General features: G+C 51.8%; 1 protein-coding gene and 1 pseudogene across 12 annotated transcripts in view; one reads left to right on the top strand and one right to left on the bottom strand.

Annotated features, from left to right (window-relative positions):
- MARK2 (microtubule affinity regulating kinase 2) overlaps positions 1–27929 on the bottom strand; it is a 73346-nt gene that overhangs the window by 2244 nt on the left and 43173 nt on the right. Inside the window, exons 2-18 of one of the 12 annotated variants that reach the window (XM_030811011.1) lie at positions 13444–13623; positions 13148–13201; positions 10505–10553; positions 10113–10178; positions 9953–10023; positions 9677–9733; positions 8665–8901; positions 8097–8216; positions 7896–7995; positions 7706–7818; positions 6461–6593; positions 6009–6190; positions 5636–5733; positions 4646–4807; positions 3750–4007; positions 2679–2705; positions 471–515 (exon numbers count right to left, since the gene is read on the bottom strand). In XM_030811011.1, the coding sequence (XP_030666871.1) occupies positions 471–515; positions 2679–2705; positions 3750–4007; positions 4646–4807; positions 5636–5733; positions 6009–6190; positions 6461–6593; positions 7706–7818; positions 7896–7995; positions 8097–8216; positions 8665–8901; positions 9677–9733; positions 9953–10023; positions 10113–10178; positions 10505–10553; positions 13148–13201; positions 13444–13623 (1952 nt within the window). Of the gene's footprint in view, positions 1–470; positions 516–2678; positions 2706–3749; positions 4008–4645; positions 4808–5635; positions 5734–6008; positions 6191–6460; positions 6594–7705; positions 7819–7895; positions 7996–8096; positions 8217–8664; positions 8902–9676; positions 9734–9952; positions 10024–10112; positions 10179–10504; positions 10554–13147; positions 13202–13443; positions 13624–27929 lie in introns of those variants that run through there. The other 11 variants (XM_030811010.1, XM_030811014.1, XM_030811012.1 and 8 more) reach the window with 11 other exon arrangements.
- Positions 26555–26653, top strand: LOC115834874 (annotated as a pseudogene).

Raw genomic sequence — 27929 nt, 5'->3', positions numbered from 1 at the left:
AGTGGGAGGGAGCAGGAGCAGCCAGGAGTGGGCCCTGGCCTGCGGGGGCGGAGGGTGGCAGTCCTCCAACCCCCATCTCTCAGGACAGCGAAGGGGAGAAGCCAGCCTTGGGGTAGGTGGGGTGGGGTCAGGGAAGACGCCAGTGCCCTCAATAGTATGGGCACAGACTCTCCAGAAATAAGCCTCGGAGCACAGGGAGGTGGGATAGTCCAGGGGTAGGAATCTGTAGCCCCGACCACCCGACCCAGAACTCCGACTTCCAGAATATACCAGACCTGAGGAGAAGGGCCCGTAACTCCTGCAATTGGGTTTGGGAAGGGGAAACTCTCTGAGGAAAGGGACGCCCCAGAGGGTAGGGACAGGGCAGAACCACGGGAGGAAGAGCCAAGTGGCAGAAGGAAGAGAGGAGCAGGAGGCTGTGGCAAGCCCGGTGGCCCGGGCAGGGCCAGTGCTGGCTCCAGCCCTCTCACCTGAGCGTCTCCACTCGGTCTTTGCTTTCAGGTTCATTCAGGTTCCTCAAAAAACAGAGCGAGGGAGAGTTTAGTGCTGGGATCTCTCGCTCCTTCCGCCGCCACAGACCCAGATGCGAGTGGGTCTGGGGAGGTGCCACCAGTGGGTGGGCAGGACCCAAGCCCAGGGCCCTCTGCCCATCACCTGGCAAGCCAACAGGGCTCTGCAGCACCTCACACTGGCGGCTCAACCATTCCTTTCCAGCAAGGAGCCCAGCACATGGGGCCTGTCCCTCCCCACACTCCCAGATCTGTGCCGGGGAGAAGGAGCCTCTGCTCTGGGGGAGGAGGGGGAGTGGCTGTGCACGCACTTCACTGAGCACACTGAGCACACGGCCCGGCACGAGGCTGCTCCCCCACAGCCAGGGCTCACGCGCTGTTCTGGGGGTTGCGGGTGTTGAGTGCGTTTTTGGAGCCACACGCTAGGGTCTCAGGACTGCAGTCCTTTTGGAGGAAAGGGGCTGCAATGCTTTGGATCTCTGTAGGAGGAGGGGCCGTGGCTACGCAAGGGCCTCTGTCAGGAGACTCAAAGTGCCAAGGCCTGGGTCTGCATGGTAGTCACCTGGGGATGGGTGCCTGCTGCTAAGTGGAAAAGGCCGCCTCCTCCGACCTTTCCCAACTCCCCTACCTGCTGGCCTGCCAGGCCATCTGCTCATACACAGGGAGGACGAGGGCGGGGTGGGGCGGGGCAGGGCAGGGCAGACACCTTGGGTGGGTAGGTGGGGAAGAGGTCTGGCCCCGCTGAGCGGCTTCTCCAGCTCCTGGCTGGAAGATGGGTGTCTGGAGCTAGGAAATTGGGGATTGCAGAGGAGGAAGGATGTGAGAGGAAGGAGGAAGAGCAGCAGCACATAGAAATAAACAGGAAGACACAACCAACACAGGGGTGCATACAAGCGCACTGCGAGCAGGGAGCCCGGCTGTGCGAGGAAGGCACCCTCCCTGCTCTCTCCAGACCCCCTGTGGGGCAGCCCCCTGCTGGGGCCCCTTGAGGCAGCAGCCAGCCATGCAGTCAAGAGCTGGGTGGGAGGAGGAGGGGATGGGGAAAGCCTGAAGACCCTGTCTGGATGTTCCCCCATCAGCTGTGGCACCAATGTGCCTGCCAGGCACCCCAGTCCCATTGCAGGGCCTGAGCAGACAGCCTTGGGGAACAAGCACTCTTAACCTGGCCCTTGGTCTTCAGCTTGGTATTTGGCCCCCGAGGCCTGCAGAGAGGATGAGCATAAGGCCAGAGGTGAAAGAGCCAGGAAGGGGCCTGTGAAGGGAGACCCCTGAGTAAGGGTGCAGCGATCTCCTGTTGTTTTGCTAAGGCTTGGGGTAGAATGGCCCTTGCCCTAGAATGTCCCAGTTCCCCGCACTTTGGAAGAGACAGGCCATATCTGGAGAAAACAGCCTAGAGGAGAAGAGGCTTGATTTATCCAGATGCTGCTGGTGGCAGGGGTGCTGGGGCAGGGGTGCTGGAGCAAGGGTGCGGGTGGGTGGGGCTAGTTCTGCAGGAGCTGCCAGGAGGGGGTGCTGTGCTCCATTTGTGAGACAAAAGCTCCAAAGGTCTGGGGGAGCCAGACTGAAACCTTGGGGCCCCAGGGTCCCTGTAGTGTCTCCAAAGTCCTGCGATCCCATAGGCCACGAGGAAGAGGTCACACAGCTCTGAAGTTCAGGAAGCCCAGGAGCCAACAAACAAGATACCATCCCAGATGCACTTGTAACCCTGGAGCTTCCTCATAGCGCATGCACATGACAAGGGAAAGGGCAGGAAAGGATCCCAACACTTGTGACCAAAACCTGGGGTGAGGGGGAGTGGGGGTGGGGTGAGGTGGGTGAGAGACAATCTTAAAGGGAGGCTTCCCTGAGACAGTCTCCCCTTACTTGAGGACAGGCATAACTGTGGGCCCAAGGAAGGCCCTCATTTTTAAAGCCATTTGCCCTGAGTGGGCCAATGTGGCCTCTTAGCCCTGCCTGTTTGTACTGGGGGCACGGAGGGCAGGCCTTGTGCTGATGCCCAATCAGAGGCAGTCTTCATCCCTTTAAGATGGCAGAGAGAGGAGGGCCACACAGACTTGGTTAAGCAGATGGAGGAGAGTAAGAGCCAGAAAAGGGGAGTTAGTGATGGAGGCAGGACACAGGACACAGACACACACACACACACACACACACAGCGGGCTCAACGCCTACCTTCTGGCAAACCTGAAAGACAGATTTCTAAAAAAACAAACAAAAAAAAAGACAAAATAAAAAAAGAAATAAAAAAAAAACCAACAAGACGGTATGTGGATAAGCAGGTGGGGAGGGTGGCTTTACAGGTTCAAGGGTCATCCCATTTTCGGAAGAGCCGCTCAGCGAGACTAGAGTCCCAGACTTTCAGATCTGCCCACACTCTCTGCAGGCCTCACACTTGCATTCTGGGGCTCGGATGGGGCAGTGGCTTTGGCTCCTCCAGCAGAGTGGAGTGAAACGTAGAGGAAGGGCAGGCGAGCCTGTTCTCTCAAAGCCCCTGCTGCTTCCTGAGCTGCTACTCCAAGGCAGGGAGACGAATGGCAGGATGGGGATGCGGAGCATCCCAGGAGGCCAGCCAGTTGGCTGGATGTACTTCAAGCTGCCCCTCTGTGGTGGCTGGGGGCTCAGGTGTAAGAAACCCCGTGAAGAGACCCCCACCCTGGGTCCAACACAGGAAAGCTTTGGCACATCGGAGTTAGGTTAGGGAGGAGGCCACTGTAGGCCCTCGCCAGTGATTTCATTTATAGGTTTCACCCTAAGAACCCCCAGGCAGAAGGGCATGGCTGCAGCTGCAGCCAGAAACAGAACCAACTAGCGGGAGAGGCAGTCAAAGGGGCAAGAGACCAGGACAAAATTTTCCTTGCTGGCCCCAGCCTGGCTCATGCCTCATGACTTTGCAGCTGCGTCACCAAATATAAGTTTCCATGGGAACCCAGGAGAGAAGGGGGGGCTTTTATTTTAGCATCTGAGTTCACACTCTCCTAGAGAGGAGGCGGCATCGGCCATCTGCTTGGGGCCAGGGAATGAGGGGTGCCTGTGAGGAGTTGGGGAGAGGCCTAAGAGGGGTGGGCCTGGGCACATAAGGTGTTGACAAAGACTTAATTTCTTGTGCTTCCTGAAGCCTCTTCTAACCCCAGGACCCAATACCGGTACAGTGTCCCAAACCCCAACCCCCAACCCCCAACCCACCCCGAGTCAAGTAGGAAGGCCTGGCCTGAGCCTCTCTGCCACCCAAAGCTCCTTGCTTACCTGCGTACAAACTTGGAGGTGAACTTGCTAAAGATGCTCCCAGAGGCCCCCCGCCGGCCCTGGCTGTGGCCAGAGGGAGAGGCTGGGGTCACACCGTAGGGCAAATTCTGCTGGTCCCGCACCTGTCGGAGCTGCCCAGCATGGAAGGTGCTTCGGCTGGACACACCCCGCGGGAAATTAGTTCGGTCTGGGGCTCCACCACTGCTGCTGATGTTGTGGGCGGATGGGGAGGCGACAGGGACACGCTGGGGGGCTGTGCTGTGGGAAGAGAAGTGGGGTTGAGGGGGACGAATTAGGGTACAGGACAGCCATCATCACTGGGCACCTGGACACCCTGTGGTGGGGACAGGAAGGGGGATGCTAGGGCAGAGGCAGCCATCACGAGGACACAGAAGGAAGGGTGTGACTACTGAGGACAGTGGTGAGAAGGAAGTCTCGTGGAAGTGGAAGGAGATGGTTTGGGAAGGGAGGGAGGGAGGCAAGGAAGGACCCGTGTGTGGAGTGTGGCTTAGGCTGGAGAGAGCGGGCTCCCTGGGAGCCGGGCAGACTGGACCCTCAAGGGGGCAATGGGGACCAACCCTTGAGGATTGAGTCCCTGTGATGCGGACTATCCCCAGGGTCCCTAAGGAAACCCGGGAAGGTTCAGAACAAAAAGGTTTCCCTTTGGAGCCTCAGGACAGCTTCCTGCATACCTGTTCTGAGAGGGAGAACTGGAAAAGAGGGGCATTAATGCTTTTTGTTCCCTCCACTTCCTGGCCGCAGGGGACAGACCCATTTCTTGTGGCTAAGATGACAAGAACAGAGCAGGACCCCCAAGTGGGAAGAAGAAATTGCTGGGGCAAGGGGATAGGGTGGGCTGAGGGCAGCAGGTGCACCAGCTGCCCCAGCACACTTGCCTGGGCCGCGGCACCTCACAGTTACTCTCCGTGGGGGGCAGCCCAGAGGCCTTGTTGGGGTGCACGGAGGCCGACATGGATTTCTGGTGCTGGCGGGGCCGGGCCGCAGAGACTGCGGCAGAAGCAGAAGCCGTGGAGGCCCGGGACCCTGGCATGGTTAGGCTAGGAGACAAAAGCAGCGGAGAGGCCCGTGTTAGGGGTGAGTGAGGGCGGGAGGCCTGGATTAGGAAGCAAGGGCAGGGGAAGGGCCAGAGCTGGGGAGCTCCGGCAGGGTAGAGGTCAGGCCTGGGCAGCAGCGGGATGCAAGTCAGAACTGAGGAATGCGGGGCTGGGAAGTGGAGGTGAGTGAGGTCGGGAAGCAGCGAGGTGGGTCAGTGCCTGGGAAGAGGAAACCAGAAATGAAGGAGAGCAGACAAGGGGCCGCTGCCTCCAGGCTGCACTGGCCTCCTAAGAATTCTAAGAACAGGAGAGTTGCTTCTACAGAAAGAGTGGGGTATTGCTGAGGGGAAACTTTCATAAACTCAGAAGAGATAGAGCCAGGAATGCAACACCAAGAAATGCGGCCAGTGAAGGCTGGGGAGCTCTGGTCTCATGGGGATGGCTGGAGTCGCCCTCCATGTGTACACCCCTCAAGGTGGGCATCTCTTGGTTCTGCGCTGAGCTGGGACCCCCAACACAAGGCCTTAGCTGTTCATGTCTAGAGGAGGGCAGCTGCCATGCCCTGGCCGTGGTCAAGAAGCGAGCATGTAGCTGAGATGGCCATGGTCAGCCCCACCCTTGGCAAACTGCAAGAAGCAGTCAGAGGAAGATGGGGAGGAGGCAATGGCGTGGAATAGGGGAGGGGAAAGCTGGACTGGACACAGCCAGGATGGAACTCCAGGGAGCAGGGAGCAATGCGCTGGCAGGGACAGGAGATGGTGCTGCTGACAGACATCACCCTGTGAGACATGGCTCCTAGGGAGTGAGGCAGGCAGGGCCCGGGTCTCTCACCTGTCTTTGCCATTCTGGATGGAGGCCTGGCCGAGGCTGGCCCGCTCCAAAAGTGGGGAATTCCTGCTTCGATTTGTGCTGGTGGAGAGGACGCTGTTCTGTGGGGAATAAAGAGCAAGCATTCTATCAGAAAGCCAAGTGGTCTACAGCCAGGTTCTCCCCCCAGGTTCATGGAACAGGCTTCCTGTCCCTTCCACCTGAAGCAGACAGTGGTAGGTTAAGGAAAGGATTCTGCATTTACTCCTGGGAGTGAGGCTTCCTACTATAAGCAGAAGTAGCAGCCAAAGGGAAGAGTCTGAATTAAGAGAAGAGCTGCCTGGAGAGGGCAGGCCCCACTGCAGGAAGGAAGGAGAGGGCGGGGGGTATGGCTCACCGTGGAGGGGGTTGGGGTGGTCTTCTTCCTCTCCAGACCGGGCAGGGGGCTGGCAGGCACCTTGGCTGTGCTGCTGGCTTTCCGCCCTGACTCCCGGTCCTCCTCAGGCCGCTTATTTTCTGCGTTGTTACTCTGAGTCTTCTTAGAGTAAGAATTAGAGGTGGGAATGGCAGGACCAGCTGCTGGGCCAGAGGGAGGGTGGGAATGGGTAAGGCCAAGGGGTCCACTGAGCGCCAGCCCCATGCACGCTCATCTCCTACAGGGCTGGCCAACAACCCAGCAAGCCCCCATTCCACAGAGGTGAGAGAAGGGAAGTGGCTTGCCCATAGCCACACTACTGTTAAGTGGCTGAACCAGGACTGAAACTTAGCTGTGTTACCCAAGTCCCCACAGAACCTGTGACCTCTCTGGAGAGGGGTGAGTCCCCACCTACAACTCCCAAAAGCATTTACCCTGGTCGCTGAAGCGCCGCTGCTTGGGATTGGCCGACACGCTGCGCTGTACCTTGTGGGATGGGGATGGGGCGCTGCTATTGGTCAGATCAGCTGAAGGCCGGGGTTTCAGGGTGATGGTGTCGCCTTCCAGCTGAAAGAAACAGAAAACAGCTTCAAGGGAGGGCAGAAGTCACGTGCAGATCCCTACGGATGGACACATTTACACATACCGCCCTCTTCCAACACTCAAACACCCCAGGATCATACCAGACATCCACTTGTAAGACCAATACATCCCCCAGGAGGAGACCCTGGAGACATACATGCTCTGACACAGACACTGACAAACACAGCCTCAGAGAGGAATACATAAGCCCACACACCCAGAGACACAAACATCCGCAAGAACACATGTCCAGACTCAAGACCACTCCCCTCAACACAGAGCAATATGGGCCTATACCAAGTGTCACCAGGTGCCTCTTAAGGATCCCACCACCAGAGGGAGAGCAGGGCAGGGAGGCTGGGAGTTCATGTGGGGACACTCAGATGATGAACAAAACCCAAATGGGCAGAAGAACAATCACAAAGTCTCCAGATCCATAGACGGGAAGACGGACACATACACACACACACAGATACACACATCCAAACGTAAAGCACTAGACAGAAGCAACAGACTCAATAGCCGGGTATGGTGGCGCATGCCTGTAATCCCAGCTACTTGGGAGGCTGAGGCAGGAGAATCGCTTGAACCCGGGAGGCGGAGGTTGCAGTGAGCCAAGATCCTGCCATTGCACTCCAGCCTGGGCAACAAGAGCAAAACTCCATCTCAAAAAACAAAAAAAAAAAAAAAAAAAAAAAAGGCAACAGACTCAAGCTTCCCATCAGACACACACACCCACCCACCCAGAAATGTACACTTCCAGATACAGAAAGAGACACAAAGATATCTAGATCAACGTAGAAGTGCTAGCCGATGACCTAGACATATCTAATCAATGCAGACTACTCTAGATCAACTCACCCGTATTGAAACTCTGACCCAGTCCCACACCGACCCTAACCAGCTTTCTATTAATTCACTCATGGAGATCAGTGAATGGGCCAGAGGACCTTAGACACCAAAGCTGAGGCTTAAAATTGGTGAGCAGAGAGCACACCTACTCAGAGATGAGCTTCTGCCCTCAACAGGTGTTAGAAGCATGGGTGTTACTGACAGTGAGGCTGGCCAGGTCAGAGAATGGAGCAGGGAGCACACACCTCGGAGCTCTTGTAGCCCAGGAGCAGATAAGTGGCCATCACCTCGTTGTATCTCTGGCCCACCAGCGAGTCCTGGATCTCTTCCCGTGTATAACCCATGGACACCATCAGCTCTGCACAGGGGGACATACAGTTAAGACTGGCCTCAACTCCTAGGCAAGCTTAACCTCACAGCCTGGCACAGCCTCACCTGTCCGCCGGGGGTCCTTGTAGTCAGGGAGTGGCTCCACGTAAGGCTTTAGTTCATCATCTTCGTGACCCACATTCATCCATCGATCTTTCATGATTTGCTGGGGAGCACAGAGAAAGACAAAGGCAGGGGGAAGAAACTCAGCTGGAAAGTTTCTGTGGGGACCCCAGGCCCTTCCGCCAGTTGGGCTCCACTGCTCACCTCTAAAGTGCCTCTCTTGCTGGGATTAAGAATGAGAAATTTCTTAAGCAGGTTTTCACAGTCCGTGGACATGTAGAACGGAATACGGTATTTTCCCCTCAGTACCCGTTCCCGCAGCTCCTGTAGGAGGATCCAGGGTTAGAAAATTGAAATCACCCCAAGGCCAAAGGAAGAAACCTAATATCCAAGATCCTGAGAGCTTAAGCCTGGCCAAGCAGACATAAATGAAATATGGAAGAAGGCAGACAGCCTGGGGAAAAGACACCTCACCAGAGAGGCAAGTGAAGTCAAATACCCTCGTACCCTCTAACTTGACCAGTCCGAGGCCTGCAATCCGGAGTGCCTTGGGGGATGAACACACACACAGTTTATCCCATCTTTCGAGAAAGGAACTGAGGTTATTCATTCCCAGGTGCAGAAGGCCTTTGACTGCTGCTACCTCAGCAAGCCCTTCTCTGAAGCTTTGGCTCGGGACAAATGTAGACAGGTGGCAAAGGCGGGAGGTCAGGGCTAAGACCAGAGGCCGAGAGGAAATGAGAAGCAATAAAAAGCTTGCACTTCACTCCACCTTGAGGTTCTGTCCATCAAAAGGCAGGGATCCGCTGACCAGTGTATAGAGGATAACTCCTAGGCTCCACACATCCACCTCGGGTCCATCATATTTTTTGCCCTGGAAGAGTTCTGGGGCAGCATAAGGGGGACTGCCACAGAAGGTGTCCAGCTTGTTCCCAAAGGTGAATTCATTGCTGAAGCCAAAGTCTGCAATCTTGATGTTCATATCAGCATCCAAGAGCAGGTTTTCTGCCTGGGAGGTAAGATGGAAAACATCAGGGAACCAAGTGAACCAGACTAAGGCCCTGGGCAGGAAGGAGCTGAGAGGAATGGGAGAACAAATGGAAAGTCATCTTCAGTCTCAGAACTTTCTCCACCAATTTCAGGGCAGGGCTTCAATCAGCATGAATAGGCTGGGCAGGAGGAAGGCAGTGTAGGCCACTCCTCACACGAGCAGCCATGGGAGAGATGGGATCTGAAGGCCCAGAGACCCTATGAGCTGTGCAAAGCTTCAGCATCAGGCCCAGGTTAATCAAATCATGTCTGTGAGGACTCAGCAGCCAAGAGACCCACAGGTGTCCTCAAACTTGAGTATCTTGGTAATGGAGATGGTATGTGCGTGCCTGCCTGCAAAGCAGCTGGAATACAGCTGTGGAACTTTCAGCACTCTTCCCTGGGTCAGCTACCAGGTTGCCTGAAAGACCGAGAAAGCCTGGAGTGTGCCTGCCTCGCTTGGCAGCACTGAAAAGTGATGTGCCAAGAGGTGAAATGGCAGAGGCCCCCTGCTCAAGGGCTGGAATGGAACCCGAGGTCCAGCCACAAGGCCTCTATCAGAGGCAGCCCTAGGGGCTTTCTGGTCATCTCAAAAAAAAAAAAAAAAAAAAAAAAAAAAAAAGAAAGAAAAAAAGAAAGGCTGGAGTTTCCTGGAACACTCAGGGCCTGCTGGTTATTGATGGTTTTATCATGGAGAACCAAGAGGCAACAACCTGGCCCCCACTCAAAGGCACAAGGAGAAGTGCATGCCTTACCTTTAAGTCTCTATGGACAATAAACTTCTGGTGACAGTACTGCACAGCAGACACTATCTGAAAGGAAGGAAGAAGGGTTAACCCAGGGGTGCCTGAGGGTGGGCCACGGGGGCTGACAGAGCAGTGACCCTGTGAGCCTGTGCTAACCTGCCACACGGATAAGCAGAGCCCAAAGTACTCTCCAAGGGCCACTTACAGACAGGCAGCTTATCCTTACATGTCAAACCCCAAAAGGCAGAGGTCAGGCCTAGCTCCTACGGAGGGAGTCACACCTACCTGGCGGAATTTGGCTCGAGCCTCTTTTTCTTTCATCCTGCCATGAGCCACTAGGTAATCAAATACCTCTCCTGTAAGAGACCAGGCAGGGATCTCAGTCAGAGCTGGCTGGAGGTGGAAGAAGTGGGGGCACAACAAGAAGAGGCAGTTCCAGACCTACCGCCACTAGCGTACTCCATGACAAGGTAGAGCGTTTTCTCAGTCTCAATCACTTCAAATAATTTAACTACAAGAGAAAAGGCCAAGCCTTAAGTCAAGAAGCAAGAGGGGCCACATACTGCTCTTCAACATGTCCAGGAGCATCCTAGGAACGAAAGTCTCCCCTCCTTTAATGATCCTCCACTCCCAAGAACAAGTTCCTCTCATGCCAGCCAAACTGCTAAGGACAGCCCAGTGTGCCAGAAGGGGGATGGATTTTGAGCTGAGCTTCCCCAGGGGCACCCTTGAAGACTGCAGCCTCCAGAAGGCAGTGCGCCTCCGGGAGAAGATGACATGCTGGAAAGCAGTGCCTTGCTGTTGGGGAAGAAGAAAGAAATGACAACTTGTGCTCACCTATGTTGGGATGATTCAAAACCTTCATTATTCTTACTTCACGGAATAGCTGGAAGATAAAATACCAGGGGTCATGCTTGCCCAACTTGCTCCCCTCAGGTCTCTCCAAACACAGTCCCTGCCAGGATTATTTTTTCCAAAAAACCAAAACCGGGCAGAGAAAAGAAAATAGGGTGGACAGCTCATGCACGGCCTTCCCCATGGCTGGGAAGTTGGGGAAGCTGGAGGAGGGCTGGCTGTGGGGACGTGCTACCCGGGATGGCATCAGGATGAGCCAGCCATGCCCTCTGCTGCGTCTACCAAATCCAGCCCCAAAACAGCAGGCGGGTTTTGGCTGGGTGCCTCTACTGGAGGGAGTGTGAGCCCATGTGCGTGAATATTCAGAACCCGAGCTGCTGCCTTGGTTCAGTGACAGTACACACCCCAGCTTGGTCTGTGTAAAGGGGTGGTAGAGCACCAGAGGGGGACCTCATCATTTTCTGATTTACAGTAGTCAGAGGGCTCTGTTCTAGGGGATAGGCCTTTCCTTCCTGGGCCTCCAGGGTGGTGACAGAAGAAGCCACTCCTATATATAGCTGATGCCAATTTTAATCAAATCCACCTCCACACACTCACGCTCTCTTTGTGAAACAAAACCAGGGGTTCCAAACCATGTATTTCCATAAAGAAAGATGACAGAAATGAACTCCTTCCCCTCTGCGGGGGCCAGAGAACTGGAGGTGGGGCTTTTTGTAATTTCAGGCCTCATCACTTGCACAAAGAACAGAACTAGTTTTTGTTGTTGTTTTTGTTGGGGGTAGGGGAAGCCCTAATTCAAGATATGGTTTATGGAATTAAGTGAATACATTTGTTTCCCCTTTAATGATGCCCCAGAGCCTTCCTGAGCTAGAAAGGAAAAGAAGAAAAAGGCTTTCCAATCCTCAGGAACTCAGTGCTGACCTTACCCTTTATTAGGGCCTAGGTTTTTCTTACTTTTTTCCCTGGTCCAACAGATATTTTGGATGAAGAGGCAAAAAGCCTGGATACCACCCTCTGGGGCAGTAATGGGGGGCAGCACTGAAATGGGGCCAGAGGCAGCTGCCAGGGCTTCTTCCCCTGAGGCTCCTCACCTGGCATGGAAGTGACATTCTTCTGGGAGAACTTGGGGTTTTCTGGGCTCATCTAGACCCCTGAGGGGGCTAGCTTCTTCAATGTTCATTTTTCAGGGATCATTGCTGAGATCACATTTTTGGCCAGAATCAGACTGGCTTTAGTAACAAAGAGTCTCAAAAGGTTTTGAAAATGGCTCTATTTGTCTGGTGTTGGTGCCTTTCAGAGAGTCAGGAAGAATTAGGGAGAAAAACCAAGAAGAATTAGGGAGAAAAACAAGGTCGGGAATAAGATGGCTTGGTGGACTGGCGAGTATTACGATGGCAGGCTAGACTGCTCCCAAGGCCAAATGGCCCACCCCACGCTGACTTCTTCTTCTGTGGGGTTGGAGCCAGGATGTCATGAGCAGCCCTTTTTCCCTTCCTCCTGGAAAGCGCCAAGCAGGGACACCCTGGTGATGACAACAATGTTTCCACTGAACTGAAGAACCCTTGAAGGGATCCCAGGGGTAACAATAAGTAGGAAACACCTTGGTTCTGGCTATTTGCATGTCGGGGGAACAACTCATCCACTCGAATTCCATGAGCATCGCCCTCAACAACAATCCTCAGCCCCTACTCCTAAGGTTCCCAGTATCACTGTATCTGACTCTGTTAGCACGAATCATGCCTTCTCCTAACTCAACTGCCACAATATGCTTATGGAGAAAGTATCTGATTTGCCACAAGATGAACAGAACTAGGTTTTGTTCAGAAAATTTGAGCTGGAGCTCATTCTCTAAAAGGTAGCTGGCACAGAACCCAGCGGCAGGTTCCCTGCTTCCTCTTATTCTTGTATTTCTGAAGCCATTCCCCTGGATCATTCCAGATCTTGAAGTAGCTACATGTGTTTCTAGTAGTGGCTACAAACATGTGTTTTTGCATAGGGCTGGCCACAAGCCAGAAGATAACAAGATGCAGGAAGTAGGTCAGACAGGTAGGCCAAGTGGCTGGGAATGAACAGAAAGACTTCACAAGAGCCAGTGCCTATGGCCAGGAAGCCCACTCAGGAGGAGTCACCACAGAGGATCCAACTAAAGCCCCGAAGGTAGCAGAGCCATGGGAGGGAATGGTTGGGGGGTGGTGAGTGAAACGGCCAGAAAATTTAAATTAGGAATTCAAGAGAAGGTCTAAATGGGGTCAGTAGATCATTGACCCCAGAAGACAGATTTAGAAAGGGACGGGAGGGCTGGGGGCAGTAGTTCACGCCTATAATTCTAGCACTTTGGGAGGCTGAGGCGAGCGGATCACTTGAGGTCAGGAGTTCAAGACCAGCCTGGCTAACATGGTGAAACCCCATCTCTACTAAAAATACAAAACTTAGCCAGGTGTGGTGGCGGGCGCCTATAACCCCAGCTACTCGGGAGGCTGAGGTGGGAGAATCACTTGAAACCAAAAGGCGGAGGTTGCAGTGAGCCGAGATTACACCACTGCACTCCAGCCTGGGCGACAAGAGTGAGACTCTGACTCAAAAAAAAAAAAAAAAAAAAAGGGACAGGAGGTGCCATGTGCTTACTTTCTGGAGGCTGGAGGAGTTCAGTTGAGTCTTGTCAATGATCTTCACAGCTACCTGAGGATGAGACAAAAAGGCCCCAAATCACTTCTCTGACCAGGCGAAACCCAGGATTCCAATCTACTTCCTCCTTTATATTTCCTACTCCTTTTCATCCCACAGCTTTTTGCACCCCTATATCTCAGATCTCATTTCTGCTGGATAAACAAGAGGTTGGCTGCAGTAGTAGTCCCATCACCACCTGCTGGAGTGTCAGCAGGGCTGGGAGGTGCTGCCATGTCCCCAGTCCCAGTCCTCACCTCTTTCCCAGTCAGGATGTGTCGGGCCAACTTCACCTTGGCAAAGTTACCCTTGCCAATGGTCTTGAGGAGCCGGTAGTTTCCAATGTGGGGCTGCTCATCAGCAGAGGTGGCTGAGTTGCGGCCCCGAATCATGTTGGACTTACTGCTGGGCTTGGAGTCAAGGTGTCCCAAGGTGGGCTGCAGGATGGAAACAGAGATACCATTACATGCTACACTTCCAGTCCTCTAAACGCTCTCTGCAAAATATGTAAGGGATGAGGGTGCAGGGGCAGACTCCAGGGGGCTGGTAGGCATGTGAAGAATCATAGGGCAGCAGAAGAAAGGAGAGGGGGCTGAGATGACAGCCAGTCTTCACTCCAAAGGAGCACATCATAAGGTCCAGTGCCCAGGTCCTGTGGGTAGCAAAGCTCAGAAGCAGAGCTGTCCCATCACTGGCTCCCTGAACCTCCACTGGCAACACAACAGCTCGTCTGGTTCAGGAGGGAGAGCCGGAACCCCGCCTCCCTCCATGCTGCCTGTGCACACTGCGAGAAGACTGCATCTCAAAGTCACAGTAGCAACATGGTCATAACTGCTTCAACGCCCTCATCGCCACCCAAAACTTACATGAACCTTTATTTTTTATTTATTTATTTTTTTGAGACAGAACTTTACTCTTGTTGCCCAGGCTGGAGTGCAATGGTGCGATCTCAGCTCACCGCAACCTCCGCCTCCCGGGTTCAAGCAATTCTCCCACCTCAGCCTCCCGAGTAGCTGGGATTACAGTCATGCGCCACCATGCCTGGCTAATTTTGTATTTTTAGTAGAGATGGGGTTTCTCCATGTTGGTCAGGCTGGTCTCAGACTCTGGATCTCAGGTGATCCGCCCGCCTCGGCCTCCCAAAGTGCTGGAATTATAGGCGTGAGCCACTGCGCCTGGCCATAATAACTTTGTTGGGTAGAAACGCAGTAGCCCTTCCTGCATCGAAAGACTACATGGCCGGAAGTCGAACCCGAGTCTCCCGCGTGGGAGATGAAATTTCTGCCGCTGAACTACCAATGCCCCACTGAGCCTTTATTATTTATCACTTTACATTTATTTGCCGTCTCCCCCAGTAAAAATGGAAGCACATGAAAGCAGGCATATATTCTTTATTCACTGATACATCCCAGCACTTAGAGGGACTAGCTTATGTTTGCTGCTCAATGAATACTTGTACAATGAAAGAACTGAACGATTAGGTCTGAGCAAGGCAGCAGTCTGCCCTGCTCTGCCCTCCTGGCTCAAATGAGGGGATGAGGAAGCAGAAGCTACAACGACCAGCACTGAACAGGCATATAAACATAATACAGGTTGAATATCCTTTATCCAAAATGCTTAGGACCAGAAACGTGGCAGATTTTAAATTGTTTTGGATTTTGGAATATTTGCATATACATAATCAGATATCTCAGGGATGGGACCCAAGTCTAAACATTTATTTTTCATGTGTACATTATATACATGGCCTAAAATTTCATGACATTTTAAAATAATTTTGTGCATGAAATAAAGTGATTGAATTTTGATTATAACCTGTCATATGGGATTACGTGTAGAATTTTCCACTTATGGCATCATGCTGGCATTCAAAAAGTTTAGATTTTGGAGCATTTTGGCTTTTGGATTACGGATGTTCAACCTGTACAAAAAGGGTATGGTCTAGACAAAAAACATACATCTATGTGAAGACGTGTACATTCCTCAAAGTGCTAAACACAGACTATGTGAGCCAGCAATTCCGCTCCTCAGTATATACAAAAGAGAAATGAAAACAGAAATCCACAAAAAACCTGTAACCAAGGTTCACAGCACTATAATCCATAATAGTCAAAAAGTGGAAACAATTTAAACAAACGCAGCATATCCTTACCGGGGAATATTGGTTGGCAGTAAAAAAGAATATATGCTACAACACAGAAGAAACTTGAAAACAATGTTGAGTAAACAAAGCTGGTCATAAAGAACCACATATTGTATGATTCCATTTTATGAAATGCCCAGAACAGGCAAATCTGTAGAGACAGAAAGTAGGCTAGTGGTTGCTGAGAAGGATGGGGGAAATTTAAGGGTGAAAACTAAGGAGTATGGGGTTTCTTTTTGGGATAATGAAAATGTTCTAAAATTGATTGTGGTGATGGATACACAACTGTGAATTTAAATTTCAAATGGATAAACTTATGGTATGTGAATTATCTCTCACTAAAACTGTTCAGAGTCTGGGCCAGGCAAGGTGGCTCATACCTATAATCCCAGCACTTTAGGAGGCTGAGGCAGGAGCATCACTTGAGGCCAGGAGCTCGAGAGCAGCCTGGGCAACATAGGGAGACTGTCTCTACAAAAAATTAAGAAATTAAGAAATCTTGGGAGGTTGAGGCGGGTGGATTGCTTGAGGTCAGGAGTTCGAGACCAGCCTGGCCAACATAGTAAAACCTTGTCTCTACTAAAAATACAAAAAATTAGCTGGGCGTGATGGATTACAGGTGCCTGTAATCCCAGCTACCAGGGAGGCTGAGGCAGGCTTGAACCCAGGAGGAGGAGGTTATAGTGAGCTGAGATCGCACCACTGCACTCCAGCCTGGGCAACAAGAGTGAAACTCCGTCTCAAAAAAAAAAAAAAAAATTAAGAAATCAACTGGGTGTGGTGGCACGCACCTATAGTCCCAGCTGCTCTGGAGGATGAGGCAGGAGGATCGCTTGAACCCAGGAGGAGTTCGAGGCTGCAGTGAGCCATGATTATGCCATTGTACTCCAGCCTGGGTGATAAAAAAAATATGCAGAGTCTGGTCTAACTCCTGATTAGAGCCCTGGTTTATGTCTCACAAAGAACATCTGGAGCGATCGCTCCAACATACTGCAACAAAGCATATGAGGCAAGAGCCTCATCCCAGAACCATCCAGAGCTGCCTTGGAAACTTCAAGGAAACAGTTTGGAGGGCAGCAGGGTGACCAGAGGAGTGCGAGTGAAAGTTCTTCCTTTCACGGCCCCTGCTGGCTGTAAGTGAAGCACTCAAAAACCACAGAGAAAAAGAATGACTTGCTACTACCCAAGGAACTGTCCAGCATTCCTAGACAAGAAGCTTGCTAGCTCAACCAGATGCTTTTCAGGCAGAAACGACAGCAGCAAGTTAAGTACAGTATCCTGATTCTGACATTTCCCCTTCTTCATTGTGCCCATGTAGGGCCTTTGCATAGTAGCTGCTGGCTGTCTTTTGGTGAGCTGTTTGACCAGATCCCAGAAACACATGGGGCTGGACCTTGGAGGAGGAAGATCCCATGCATTTGGTAGATGTTTGAAGGGGGAGGCTCCTCACATCCCAGAAGAGGCCCTTTTAACTTCCTTCCTTCTCTCTTCCTCATCAACCTTTGCATCTCCATGAAGCCCCCCAGCTCTTACTGTCTGCTCATTCCAGCCCACAGGGCTCTCTGGTGCTCTGTTCTCCACGCACCCTGTAGCTTACCTAAGCCTGGTTGGTCCTTCAACAGTGTCTGCGAGACAAGTGGATTTTTAAATACCTGCTTTTTTCCCTTCCAAAAGAACTCTAGGGTTCACACCCCTTGGAGAGAAGGGCATTTCTAGGCCCTGATGGCACCTGATTGGGCCAGTCTCCTGAAGGGTACCCTAGCTCTGTCCAGCAGGGTACTGAAAGCCTGGTCCCCTCAGTCTACCTTTTTCTCAGCCCCATCCTCCCTTTCAGTGCTGCTAGACTGCCTCCAACCCTGCCCAGTCTGCCTGAGGGGCAATGAACAGGAAAAAACCTTCCTTCTGCCCCAACTCCTACTAGAGGAAGATGGGTGGGAAAGTTTCCTTGGCAACCTCTAGTTCACCTTCTAAGTTTGTTGTCACTCCCTGTTTCTCCGAGGATATAAACCCAAGGCAGCAGGAAGTGTGACGGTCTCTAAGTTCTCAAAATCCAGACCAGGGATTTAGCATCTACCTGCAGACTTGGGCCTTTTGCCAGCTGAGACCAAATCTGGGCATCCCATGCCCATCCTGAGCTCTGCTCTGCCCATCCCTCTTGGTGAACCGAGGGGCTGGTCTGTGTGGCACAGCAGGTCAGCGTTCCCTGCCTGGCCCTGCTGCACACTGGGCCTCAAGGAGCTTAACAACCACAAGCAAGATTCTGCCATTCATTCTCTTCCTTTCTGGTTAAGACTGTCGGAGATAAACTGCCAGGTTTCAAATCCTAAATCTGCCACCTACTCAGCACATATTAACTTTATTATTATCATCAACATCATCAAGCCAGGCACAGTGGCTCATGCCTTTACAGGCAGCACTTAGGGAGGCAGAGGCAGGAGGATAGCTTGAGCCCAAGAGTTCAAGACCTGCTGTTCACAAAAAGGAAAAAAAAAAAAAGAATATATTTAAAAAGGCAATATAGTGAGACCCCGCATTCACAAAAAGGAAAACACACACACACACAAACACAAAAAACCCGAAAACAAAACAAGTGTAACATCAACATTATCAAGGAGGTGAGACTATTACAAATGGGGAAGAGAACTACCCAAAAAACGACCAGTGGCCAATATTGCCAGACATCTGTGCCAGGCAGGATCCTGAGGAACTCTGCAGTCCAACAGAACCAGGTTCAAGTCCTGGCTCCCCCACCTACAAGCTTTAATTTCCTTATCTGTAAAGTGGCAATAAACATTCCCTACTTTACACAGGTAGATGAAAGAATACATGTAAAACGCCTTATCCAATGTTCAGTAAGAGCAACCATTATGTCCCCAAATACTGCTGTCTGCCAATCCAGAAGTCTCACTGTCAAAACAACCTTCCAAATCGAAGTTGAGCCCACTAAGCCAGGTGCAGCTCAGTTGGAGGCTGACAAGAGATGCTATGGGCCTTTCTGCAGAAGGGGCCAGGTTGAGTGCCCGCTCTCCTCCAGACCTGGTGAAATGCCACACTCCCTCAACTTGTTGCTAGCCGACACCAGCACCTCTAGCCTTCAAAAGAGGGAAGAAGGAGAGTCAGGAACTCAAGACAGGGTGGCTGTGAAGGGCTGGTCCCATGCTGGGTATCCAGCACAGGGAAAGAGAGGAGGTTCTGCTTGTTCAGGAGCCAGAGAAGCAACAAGCACTGGTGCTTGCTCTTTGATCCCCTGCTCCAAAGTCGCCAACCCCCTTTTCAGGACTGAACCACAGGACTCCAAGTGCTCAATCCTTCCCTTACCCCTGCACCCCCTCTTCTATGCTGTAAGATGTCTCCCACAGCAGGGATGTGAGCCAGGGTAAGGAGGCAAGCCGCTGGGAGGAAGCAGAGAAAAGAGAAAGAGAAAAGAAAGGAGAAAGTCTCCAACAGAAATGCTTCTTGGGCCAAGGCCCCAAGTGAGGCAACTTCCTCACCTAGCTGCTTCCCTGAAGGATAAAGAGGTAAGAGTATGCAGTGGCTAATATGGAGAGAGAGTTTCCCTTTTTTGGTTCTGGCTGCACCATTCAGCTTGGCCCTGGGTCTCACCAACAGGATGGCGGGCTGAGGATTAGCTGCCCTGCTGGGCCAACTCAATAGGACCTGGTGAAAGCCACGCTATCTCCTCTACCACCATCCTCCCTGCTTATAGTAAGATGTGGCACACCAGGCACTCCTAAAGCTTTGGCCTATATCATACTCCAGGCAGGCCCTAAAGGATGGAGGAGGCCTGTCAAGAGTAGCCCCTATGGCTCTCAAGTAGCCTTTAGAAAGAATAAGGGGTCACGCTGCAAGGCAGTTATTTGGAACCAAAAGGCAAACCAAGCAGTTATTAAGCAGGCCTGATTCGGAAGTAGGGCTGCAACAACTTTGGGGTCTACTACTGAGAGGAAGAGAGAAGGCAGGACATGGAGGAGAAAATAAAAAGAGTTTTGCCCACTGGGCCTGTCAGGCCCTTTCCGCCTGGGATCTCAGACTCGGCCTAGGTGTGTTGTCAGGCTTGCCCGGAAGACAGCCTCCACCCCGAGAGGCCTGGTGCTGACTCAGGTAGGCAGGGCCCCTGCCCTAATGCTGGAGGCTCCTACCAACAGTTGTGCCGTGGAGAAGCTCATGCTTTGGGGCTCTGCATTCAGGGCTGGCCTCAAGTGTCCTTTGGCTTCCCGAGGGCTGAGAAGGGGCCAAACCAGGAGGGGTGATACTCCCTGGCCAGAAGCAGAGTAAGCCAGGCACTATAGAGTCAGGGGAGAAAAGTGTCCCTTGGGCACCAGCCCTGGGTGATGGCCCCAGATCCTAGGCTCCCCCTCACTGTAGCACCGGGGCATCCTCTCTGAGGCCTCGGGCCTCTGCCTCCTACCAGCCCCTCTTTGCCCACTTGTCAAGCCGCTTGTTCTCAGGGGAGACTCTTCTGGTATGTGCCCCCTCTTCCTTTCCTAGTCAATGCCTCTTCCAAATCTGGACACCCTTCCCATGAACATTACTATGCTGGACTCAGGCAAGGCGCCCCTTAGCAGCTCTCTAAAGATCCTATGTTTGAGGTGAGAGGGTAGAAAGAGGAGGAGGCAATCCTAGAATAAAAAGGGGGACAACATACCCGACTGGAGAAAGGGAAAAGGACTACCAGCGACTTCCATTCAGCAGAGCCCACAGCAGAACCTGTCAGGCAGCGAGGGCAAAGTACAGAGGCCGGGAAGAGCCAGGCCCAGGGCGGGGGCTGCCGGCTCAGCCAGCCACCCTTACTCAGCCGGAGCAGGCGACACCTTCTACCACCTCCTCAGTGAAAAGTAGCTAAGCAGCCAGGCCGAGCGGTTCCTGCCTGGGAACCTGGACGGTGTCGCAACCGAAACCACCACTAGCAGAGAGACTGGGTTTGGCAAGGAGAGCAACAGGGACAAAGCCCCGCTGGCTTCTCAAGGGCCAGAGCCTGGTGGTCAGGAAGTACGTGCAATTCCAGGACAGTACACCAGAAGCAAGGTGGGAGGGAAGGGGCAGGAGGGGAACAGGGCAGGAAGGGAGACAGAGAGAGAGAGGCGGGTTTAGATCAACTTCCTTCTCCCCTCCCCCTGCCTCCCTCCCCGGAAGTGGGCAGCCCCACCCTCCCCAAGGTGCTCTGCTGGGTAACAGCTGGTGAGAGGGCGAGGAGACTCACTGCAGCCACGGCTGTCATAAAACCCTAGCTCACCTGTAGCAGATGGGACCTGGGTAGGGGCAGATGACTTTAACAAAGCCTCCAATAGGGCTGGGGAGGAATATGTGTGACTCAGATGTGCTGACCCAGAGTGGCGGCCCTGCCAAAGACCAGCAAACCACCCCCTCAAGAACGAAGTGGGGAGGAGAGTAAGCAGAAACCAGCAAGCTGACAGTGGCGGATGGACCTCCTACTTCCTAAAAAAGCAGTGCTTAACCTTGGAAACATGCACATTCCACTTAGACACAAAACATTTTGAGCATAATTTCAGGGAGTTCGGGGACTCTGTAAAGCCCCCTAGAGGTCTATGTTTTCTAGATTAAGAGCCTTTACCACTGATAGAGCATTCTATCAATGAAAAAATCATGTTTAATCCTAGATTTTGCCCAAAAGCTAGAAACAATCCAAATGTCCCTTTTAAGTTCCTTCCAGCCCTGCTTCTGAAAGTTCATCCCTAGGTTCTCACTCACCTCCAAGTTTCCAGTCACCAATCCCCTGCCTTACCTTCAAAACAACACTGCTTTCTCAAGGAATTCCAAAGGCCTGGGATTCCTCACACCTTCCTCCTGCTAAGCCCCCACTATCTGGGCACATGGTGAGCACGGGGCAAGCTGGCTGTCTCTCATCTGGAGAAGACTCCCTTCCAGACCAATGACCCCTGTCTATGTGCTGGTTGCAGCCTTGCCTCTGGTTCTCAGAACAATTTCTCATTCATCCCCTATTCTAGGCTAGGCTCTTTCTCATTAAAGAACTCCGTGACTTCTCATGTTGGTAGCCATTAACCCTCTAGGGAAGGGCAAAGCTTCCTCTGTGCTCTCACAGCACTTAAGCATATATCCCTGCAAGACCATGCTACTCAGGAGTGGCCAAGAAATGTTTGCCTTACACATGAGCCCTGGCCAACAGATTCAACATTTCTGATGCTACTGTATGTCCAGCGCTTACACTTTGTTTTCTCCAAACACAGACCTACAGGGTAGGTAGTCTCCCTGTTTTCCATTGAGAAATTGGCATTCAGAGGTTATGAGACTTGCCCAAAATCTCACAGCTTCACAGTACAGAGCTGGGGCCGGAGCCCAGAGCTTTTGTCACCATTTCAGCACTCTGCTGTTCTTGACAGTCAGTCCCCCTTACCAGTTTCTCATCAACCCTTCTTGATGCCTAATCGTGCTCTCATTTCCCCCAAAAGATAAGCCCCTGGCTCCTCCTCCAAAAGCTAGGAGGCAGAAGGTATGAAGACTCAGGAAAGGGCCGGGCGCGGTGGCTCAAGCCTGTAATCCCAGCACTTTGGGAGGCCGAGGCGGGCGGATCACGAGGTCAGGAGATCGAGACCATCCTGGCTAACACAGTGAAACCCCGTCTCTACTAAAAATACAAAAAATTAGCCGGGTGTGTTGGCGGGCGCCTGTAGTCCCAGCTACTCGGGAGGCTGAGGCAGGAGAATGGCGTGAACCCGGGAGGCGGAGCTTGCAGTGAGCCGAGATCGCGCCACTGCACTCCAGCCTGGGGCACAGAGCAAGACTCCGTGTCTCAAAAAAAAAAAAAAAAAAAAAAAAAAAGACTCAGGAAAGGTGCTCGGGACAATGGGAACGACAATGTTTGATTCAGGCCAATGGTGGAGTGCTGTTTAAAGGCCTATCCCAGTGGTTCCACAGCAACCCTTCATTTTCCCAGCCCCCCAAAAGTAGGCCCTGACTTCAGTGGGCCCACTGGATCCTGGGCTCACGCTTGCCTAGGCCCTCTGGCCCCTCACTCACTGGTAGACTGAGAACCAGAGCAGGATCAAACAGCTTCATTTTTCTAGTCCCTTCATTTGTCTAGGGCTTTGCCATGTGACAGAAGGACTGTTTCCTCAATCCTATTTGTGGGAGACCGTAAGGGATTTTGTAAACTGAGGAAATACAAAGCACTGACTTCAAACAGAAAGGCTGGGAAGAAATAGGGTAGGATTTAGATAAAAAGCCACATGGGGGCCGAGCATGGTGGCCCCCACCATGTAATCCCAGCACTTTGAGAGGCCGAGGCTGGTGGACTCGAGGTCAGGAGTTCGAGATCAGCCTAAGCAACATGGCGAAACCCCATCTCCACTAAAAATACAAAAATTTGCCGAGCGTGGTGGCATGCACCTGTAATCCCAGCTACTTGGAGGCTGAGGCATGAGAACTGCTTGAGCCTGGGAGGTGGAGGTTGCAGTGAGCAGAGATTGCACCACTGCACTCCAGGCTGGGCGACAGAGTGAGACTCTGTTTCAAAAAAAAAAAGCCACACGGGGCTGAGCACTGTCGCTCATGCCTTAATCCCAGCACTTTGGGAGGCCAAGGTGGGAGGATGACTTGCGCCTGGGAATTTGAGACAAGCCTGGGCAACATAGTGAGAACCTCTCTCTCCAAATTCAAAAATTAGCCAGGCATGGTGCCATGGGTCTGTAGTCTCAGCTACTTGGGAGGCTAAGGCAGGATAATTGTTTTGGTCCAGGAGGTGGAGGTAACAGTGAGCTATGATCGTGCCACTGCACTCCAGCTTGGGTGACAGAATAAGACTCCTCTTTTATTTATTTATTTTTTTTTTGAGATGAGAGTCTCACACTGTTGCCCAGGTTGGAGTGCAGTGGTGCGATCTCGGCTCACCGCAACCTCTGCTTCCTGGATTCAAGTGACTCTCCTGCCTCAGCCTCCCGAGTAGCTGGGATTACAGGCGCCTGCCACCACACTCAGCTAATTTTTTTATATTTTCAGTAGAGACAAGGTTTCACCATGTTGGCCAGGATGGTCTCGATCTCCTGGCCTTGTGATCTGCCCGCCTTGGCCTCCCAAAGTGCTGGGATTACAGGTCTGAGCCACCACACCCGGCTTTTTTTTTTCTTTTTTTTCTTTTTTTTTGAGATGGAGTCTTGCTCTGTCACCCAGTGCAGTGGTGCGATCTCGGCTCACTGCAACCTCCGCTTCCTGTGTTCAAGTGATTCTCCTGCCTGAGCCTCCCAAGTAGCTGGGATTACAGGTGCGTGCCACCATGTCCAGATCATTTTTGTATTTTTAGTAAGATGGGGTTTCACCACCTTGGCCAGGCTAGTCTTGAAGTCCTGGCCTCAAGTAATCCACCCGCCCCAGCCTCCCAAAGTGCTGGGATTACAGACATGGGCCACTATGCCCAGCCTCTTTTTTTTTTTTCGAGACAAGGTATGACTCTATCACCCAGGCTACAGTGCAGCAGCACGATCTTGGCTCACTATAACCTCTGCCTCCTGGGCTCAATCCATCCTCCCAACTCAGCCTCCCAAATAGCTGCAACTATAGACCCATGGCAATACGCCTGGCTAATTTTTGTATTTTTTGTAGAGACAGGGTTTTGCAAGCTTGTCCAGACTGGTACTGAACTCAACAATTCAAGCGAACTACCCACCTTGGCTTCCCAAAGTGCTGGGATTATAGACACGAGCTATGAGCTACCATTCCCAGCACAAGACTCTGTCTCTTAAAAAAAGTCATGTGCCTGTGGCAAGTCCCTATTTATTTATTTATTTTTAGACACGGTCTTGTTCTGTTGCCCAGGCTGGAGTGCAGTGGTACGATCTTGGCTCACTGCAATCTTTGCCTCCTGGGCTCAAGTGATCTTCCTCTTGAGTACCTGGGACTACAGGCATGGGCCACCAAGCCTGGCTAATTTTTGTATTTTTTGTAGAGACAGGATTTCTCCATGTTGCCCAGGCTGGTCTCGAACTCTCTGGGCTCAAGCAATCCTCTCACCTTGGCCTCCTAAAGTGCTGGGATCACAGGAGTGAGCCATTGCGCATGGCCGTATGGGACATCTTGTAACTGGGAGTTGGAGTCCCTTGTTTTTTTAACCCTTCCTCCCTCACTGTATCCAGAAACCGTCTTTTCATCCTTTGATTCTGAGCAACTATTGCTATCAACTGCCAAGAGTCAATAAACCAGAGGAGCATTCAGTGTAGGACAGCTTGTAAAACTGGCAGGCACTCACCAGTGGAGAGCCTGGATGCTCCCACCCCCAAAATTAACTGTGACTGTAAAACTTAAGAAACAGCCACATTCCTTTACTATCCTATTGTAGATGGGAGGCAGGGGCTGCTCCCTCTTTCCAGCCAGGGTAAGAGCCTCCCTCACAAAGGATAACCAGAAGAGCCTGCAACTTAAGCACAAAGCCAAAACCAAGGTGGTTTACTGCCCTTTAGCTCTCTGAGCTGCAATCCTCACCACAAGGCAGGAAGATCAGCACTGCAGCCTGGGCCATGAGGTGGGGCTCCCCCAGGACTCAAGCCTTCCTGGGAAAAACCTGACATGGCATAAGAGGTGAGAACAGAGAGCAACCTCCAGCTCACTCTCCTTCAGGCCTGGAAGCCACAATGCAAAGAGCACTCTCCAAATCTCCTCTGTCTTCAGAGCCACTTGAAATGCTGGGCTCCTCTTGAAACTAGATTCTACTGAGCAACCAGGGCTTTAGAGGCTTCCAGGACCACTTTCATCCCTGAGAATTTGCTTGCTGGGGTCTGGTTGCTAAATCCCCAGCTACTGTTGCCCTAGCAAACCTTTGTTGAGCAGTACTCTGGAGCCCTGGCTCCAGTTGCAAAGCTCAGTGAGATATGGCTCCTGCCTTCCAGAAACTTAGAAGAGGTAAACTATACAGAAAACTTAATATAGTCGCTCTGTCCACCTCTGTTGCTTACCAGCTGACTGAACATGAGCAAAGTGACATAACTTCTCCAAATCTGTTTCCTCATTTGGGACATAAAGATACTAGCTGTACCCATTTCACAGAATTAGAGTGAAGATTAAATGAGAAGATCTGGCCGGGCGTGTTGGCTCACGCCTCTGATTCCAGCACTTTGGGAGGCCAAGACAGGCAGATCCCTTGAGCCTAGGAACTCGAGGCCAGCCTGGGCAACGTGGCGAAACACAGGCTCTACAAAAAAAACACAAAAATTAGCTGGGGTGTGGTGACATGTGCCTGCAATCCCAGCTACTTGGGAGGCTGAGGTGGAAGGATCACCTGAACCCAGGGAGGTAGGCTGAGGCTGCAGTGAGCCGTGATCACACTGCTGCACTCCAGCCTGGGTGACAGAGTAAGACCCTGTCTCAAAGGAAAAAAAGAAAAAAGAAAATCCATGTCAGTGTTTACCATAGAACCTGGTGTTCAGTAATGTCTTGATGATGTATTCTATTATTATCTAGCTTCACTTTGGGGTAGGAACCATTGTTTCCCATCTCCAAGGGTTCTCTGGGCTCTGGGAAGAGCTACGATACCTAGAAATTTGACTCTAAGTACCAGTATAGCTAAGTTGATTCCTGTCATCCTGGTATTCCCTCTAAACAAGGAAAAGTCAAATTCTTGCCATGGCTGGGCAATCAGGCAAAGAGGACCCTCTTTCCTAACATAAAACCATCCTGCAGGAGGAGTAGGTGAATGACATGGTGCCCATGCCTCTGCCCTCTGTGTGGCCCAGAGGATGACGACAGTGGTCCTGCCAGGGTTCTTCCCTTCTTCATCAGTTCCTTAACTCCCTCCTCCCAGAAAAGGTCCATGAAACAACTGACATACCAGTACCACACGGTGCCAAGGGCTGGGGGAAGCTCACACTGCCAGCCTCGCACTTTATGCGGTTCCTCCCATACCAGTGGGTTACCGTAACCATGGAGACCAACAAGTTCCTCCATATCACAGGAGAGCCAGCCTGCCAGTAGCCCAGGGCTCTGGGGGATGGGGGTGGTGGGGGTAGGCAGAATGAAGCCAGCAGCATAGAGGTTTAGCTCACTTTACAGATCCTAACCAGTGCAGCTGAGGTGGCTGAGCTTCCTCCTAACCTCGTTTTCTTTGCCTAGTATGTATGTTCTTGGCATATTTTCTGGGCTCTCTAGACACTGGGCTTTTCTTCCTAGCTCCACTGCTGTATACTGGGGCACCATATATGGTATAGTAGTGAAGGGTGTCATTCTGGAGTTAGACTGTAGTGATAACCCAGCTCCACCACTCTGTACATGCACATATACAAAAAACTGGAACAATAAAGAGAAGATTAGCATGGCCCCTGTGCAAGGATGACACACACATTTGTGAAGCATTCCTTTTTTTTTTTTTTTTTTTGAGACAGAGTTTCGCTCTTGTTGCCCAGCCTGGAGTGCAATGGCGTGATCTCGGCTCACCGCAACCTCCGCCTCCCGGATTCAGGTGATTCTCCTGCCTCAGCCTCCCGAGTAACTGGGATTACAGGTATGCACCACCATGCCCGGATAATTTTGTGTTTTTAGTAGAGACAGGGTTTCTCCACGTTGGTCAGGCTAGTCTCGAACTCCTGACCTCAGGTGATCCGCCCAGCTTGGCCTCCCAAAGTGCTGGGATTACAGGTATGAACCACTAAGCCCGGCCCATATTTTTTAAAAGATTAAAAATTTTATTATTTCAGGCTGGGCATGGTGGCTTATGCCTGTAATCCCAGCACTCTGGGAGGCCGAGGTGAGCGTATCACCTGAGGTCAGGAGTTCAAGACCAGCCTGGCCAACATGGTGAAACCCCATCTCTACTAAAAATACAAAAATTAGCAGGACATGGTGGCACGCACCTGTAATCCCAGCTACTAGGGTGGCTGAGGCACGAGAAACTTGAACCTGGGAGGCGGAGGTTGCAGTGAGCCGAGATCACACCACTGCACTCCAGCCTGGGCCACAGAGCAAGACTCTGTCTCAAAAAAAAAAAAAAAAAAAAAAAAAATTATTATTTTGAATAAATAAATAAAAATAACAAGAAAAAAGAATGGGTCAGAATTGTGGTACAAAGAGCTACCCAGATCTACACATACTAAAAGGAAAGTGGTCATCTATCCTACGTGCCTTCCTATGATCCAGGTAAGTCCTCTTATCCCTTGTTTATCTTAAATCCAGACACTGTCTTAGCTGGGAGTGGTCACTCACTTCTCTAGACTCTCAGCACTCTATCTGTACTCTTCATTTCTTCTTCTTTTGTGAGATGAAGTCTTGCTCTCTCGCCCAGGCTGGACTGCAATGGCACAATCACAGCTCACTGCATCCTCAAACTCCTGGGCTCAAGGGATTCTCCTGCTTCAGCCTCTCGAATAGTTGGGACTACAGGTGTGTACCACTATGCTCGGCTAGTTTTTTATTTATTTCATTTTTTTTTTGTAGAGATGGCATCTTGCCATCTTGCCCAGGCTGGCCTCAAACTCCTAGGCTCAAACAATCTTCCTGCCTCAGCCTCCCAAAGTGCTGGGATTACAGGCGTGAGCCACCACACCCAGCCCCATTAATTTCTTGTTTGTGTCCTCATATCTTAACCCCCTCATGCTCTGACAGATCAAAGCCAGTACCTCCCTCACCTTCATATACCCTCAGTGC

The sequence above is a fragment of the Nomascus leucogenys genome, chromosome 4 (assembly GCF_006542625.1).
Source record: "Nomascus leucogenys isolate Asia chromosome 4, Asia_NLE_v1, whole genome shotgun sequence".
In the NCBI taxonomy this organism is placed as follows: Eukaryota; Metazoa; Chordata; class Mammalia; order Primates; family Hylobatidae; genus Nomascus; species Nomascus leucogenys.
The sequence above is the reverse complement of the archived record's forward strand: the minus strand, read 5'-3'. Positions and strand labels throughout refer to the sequence as shown.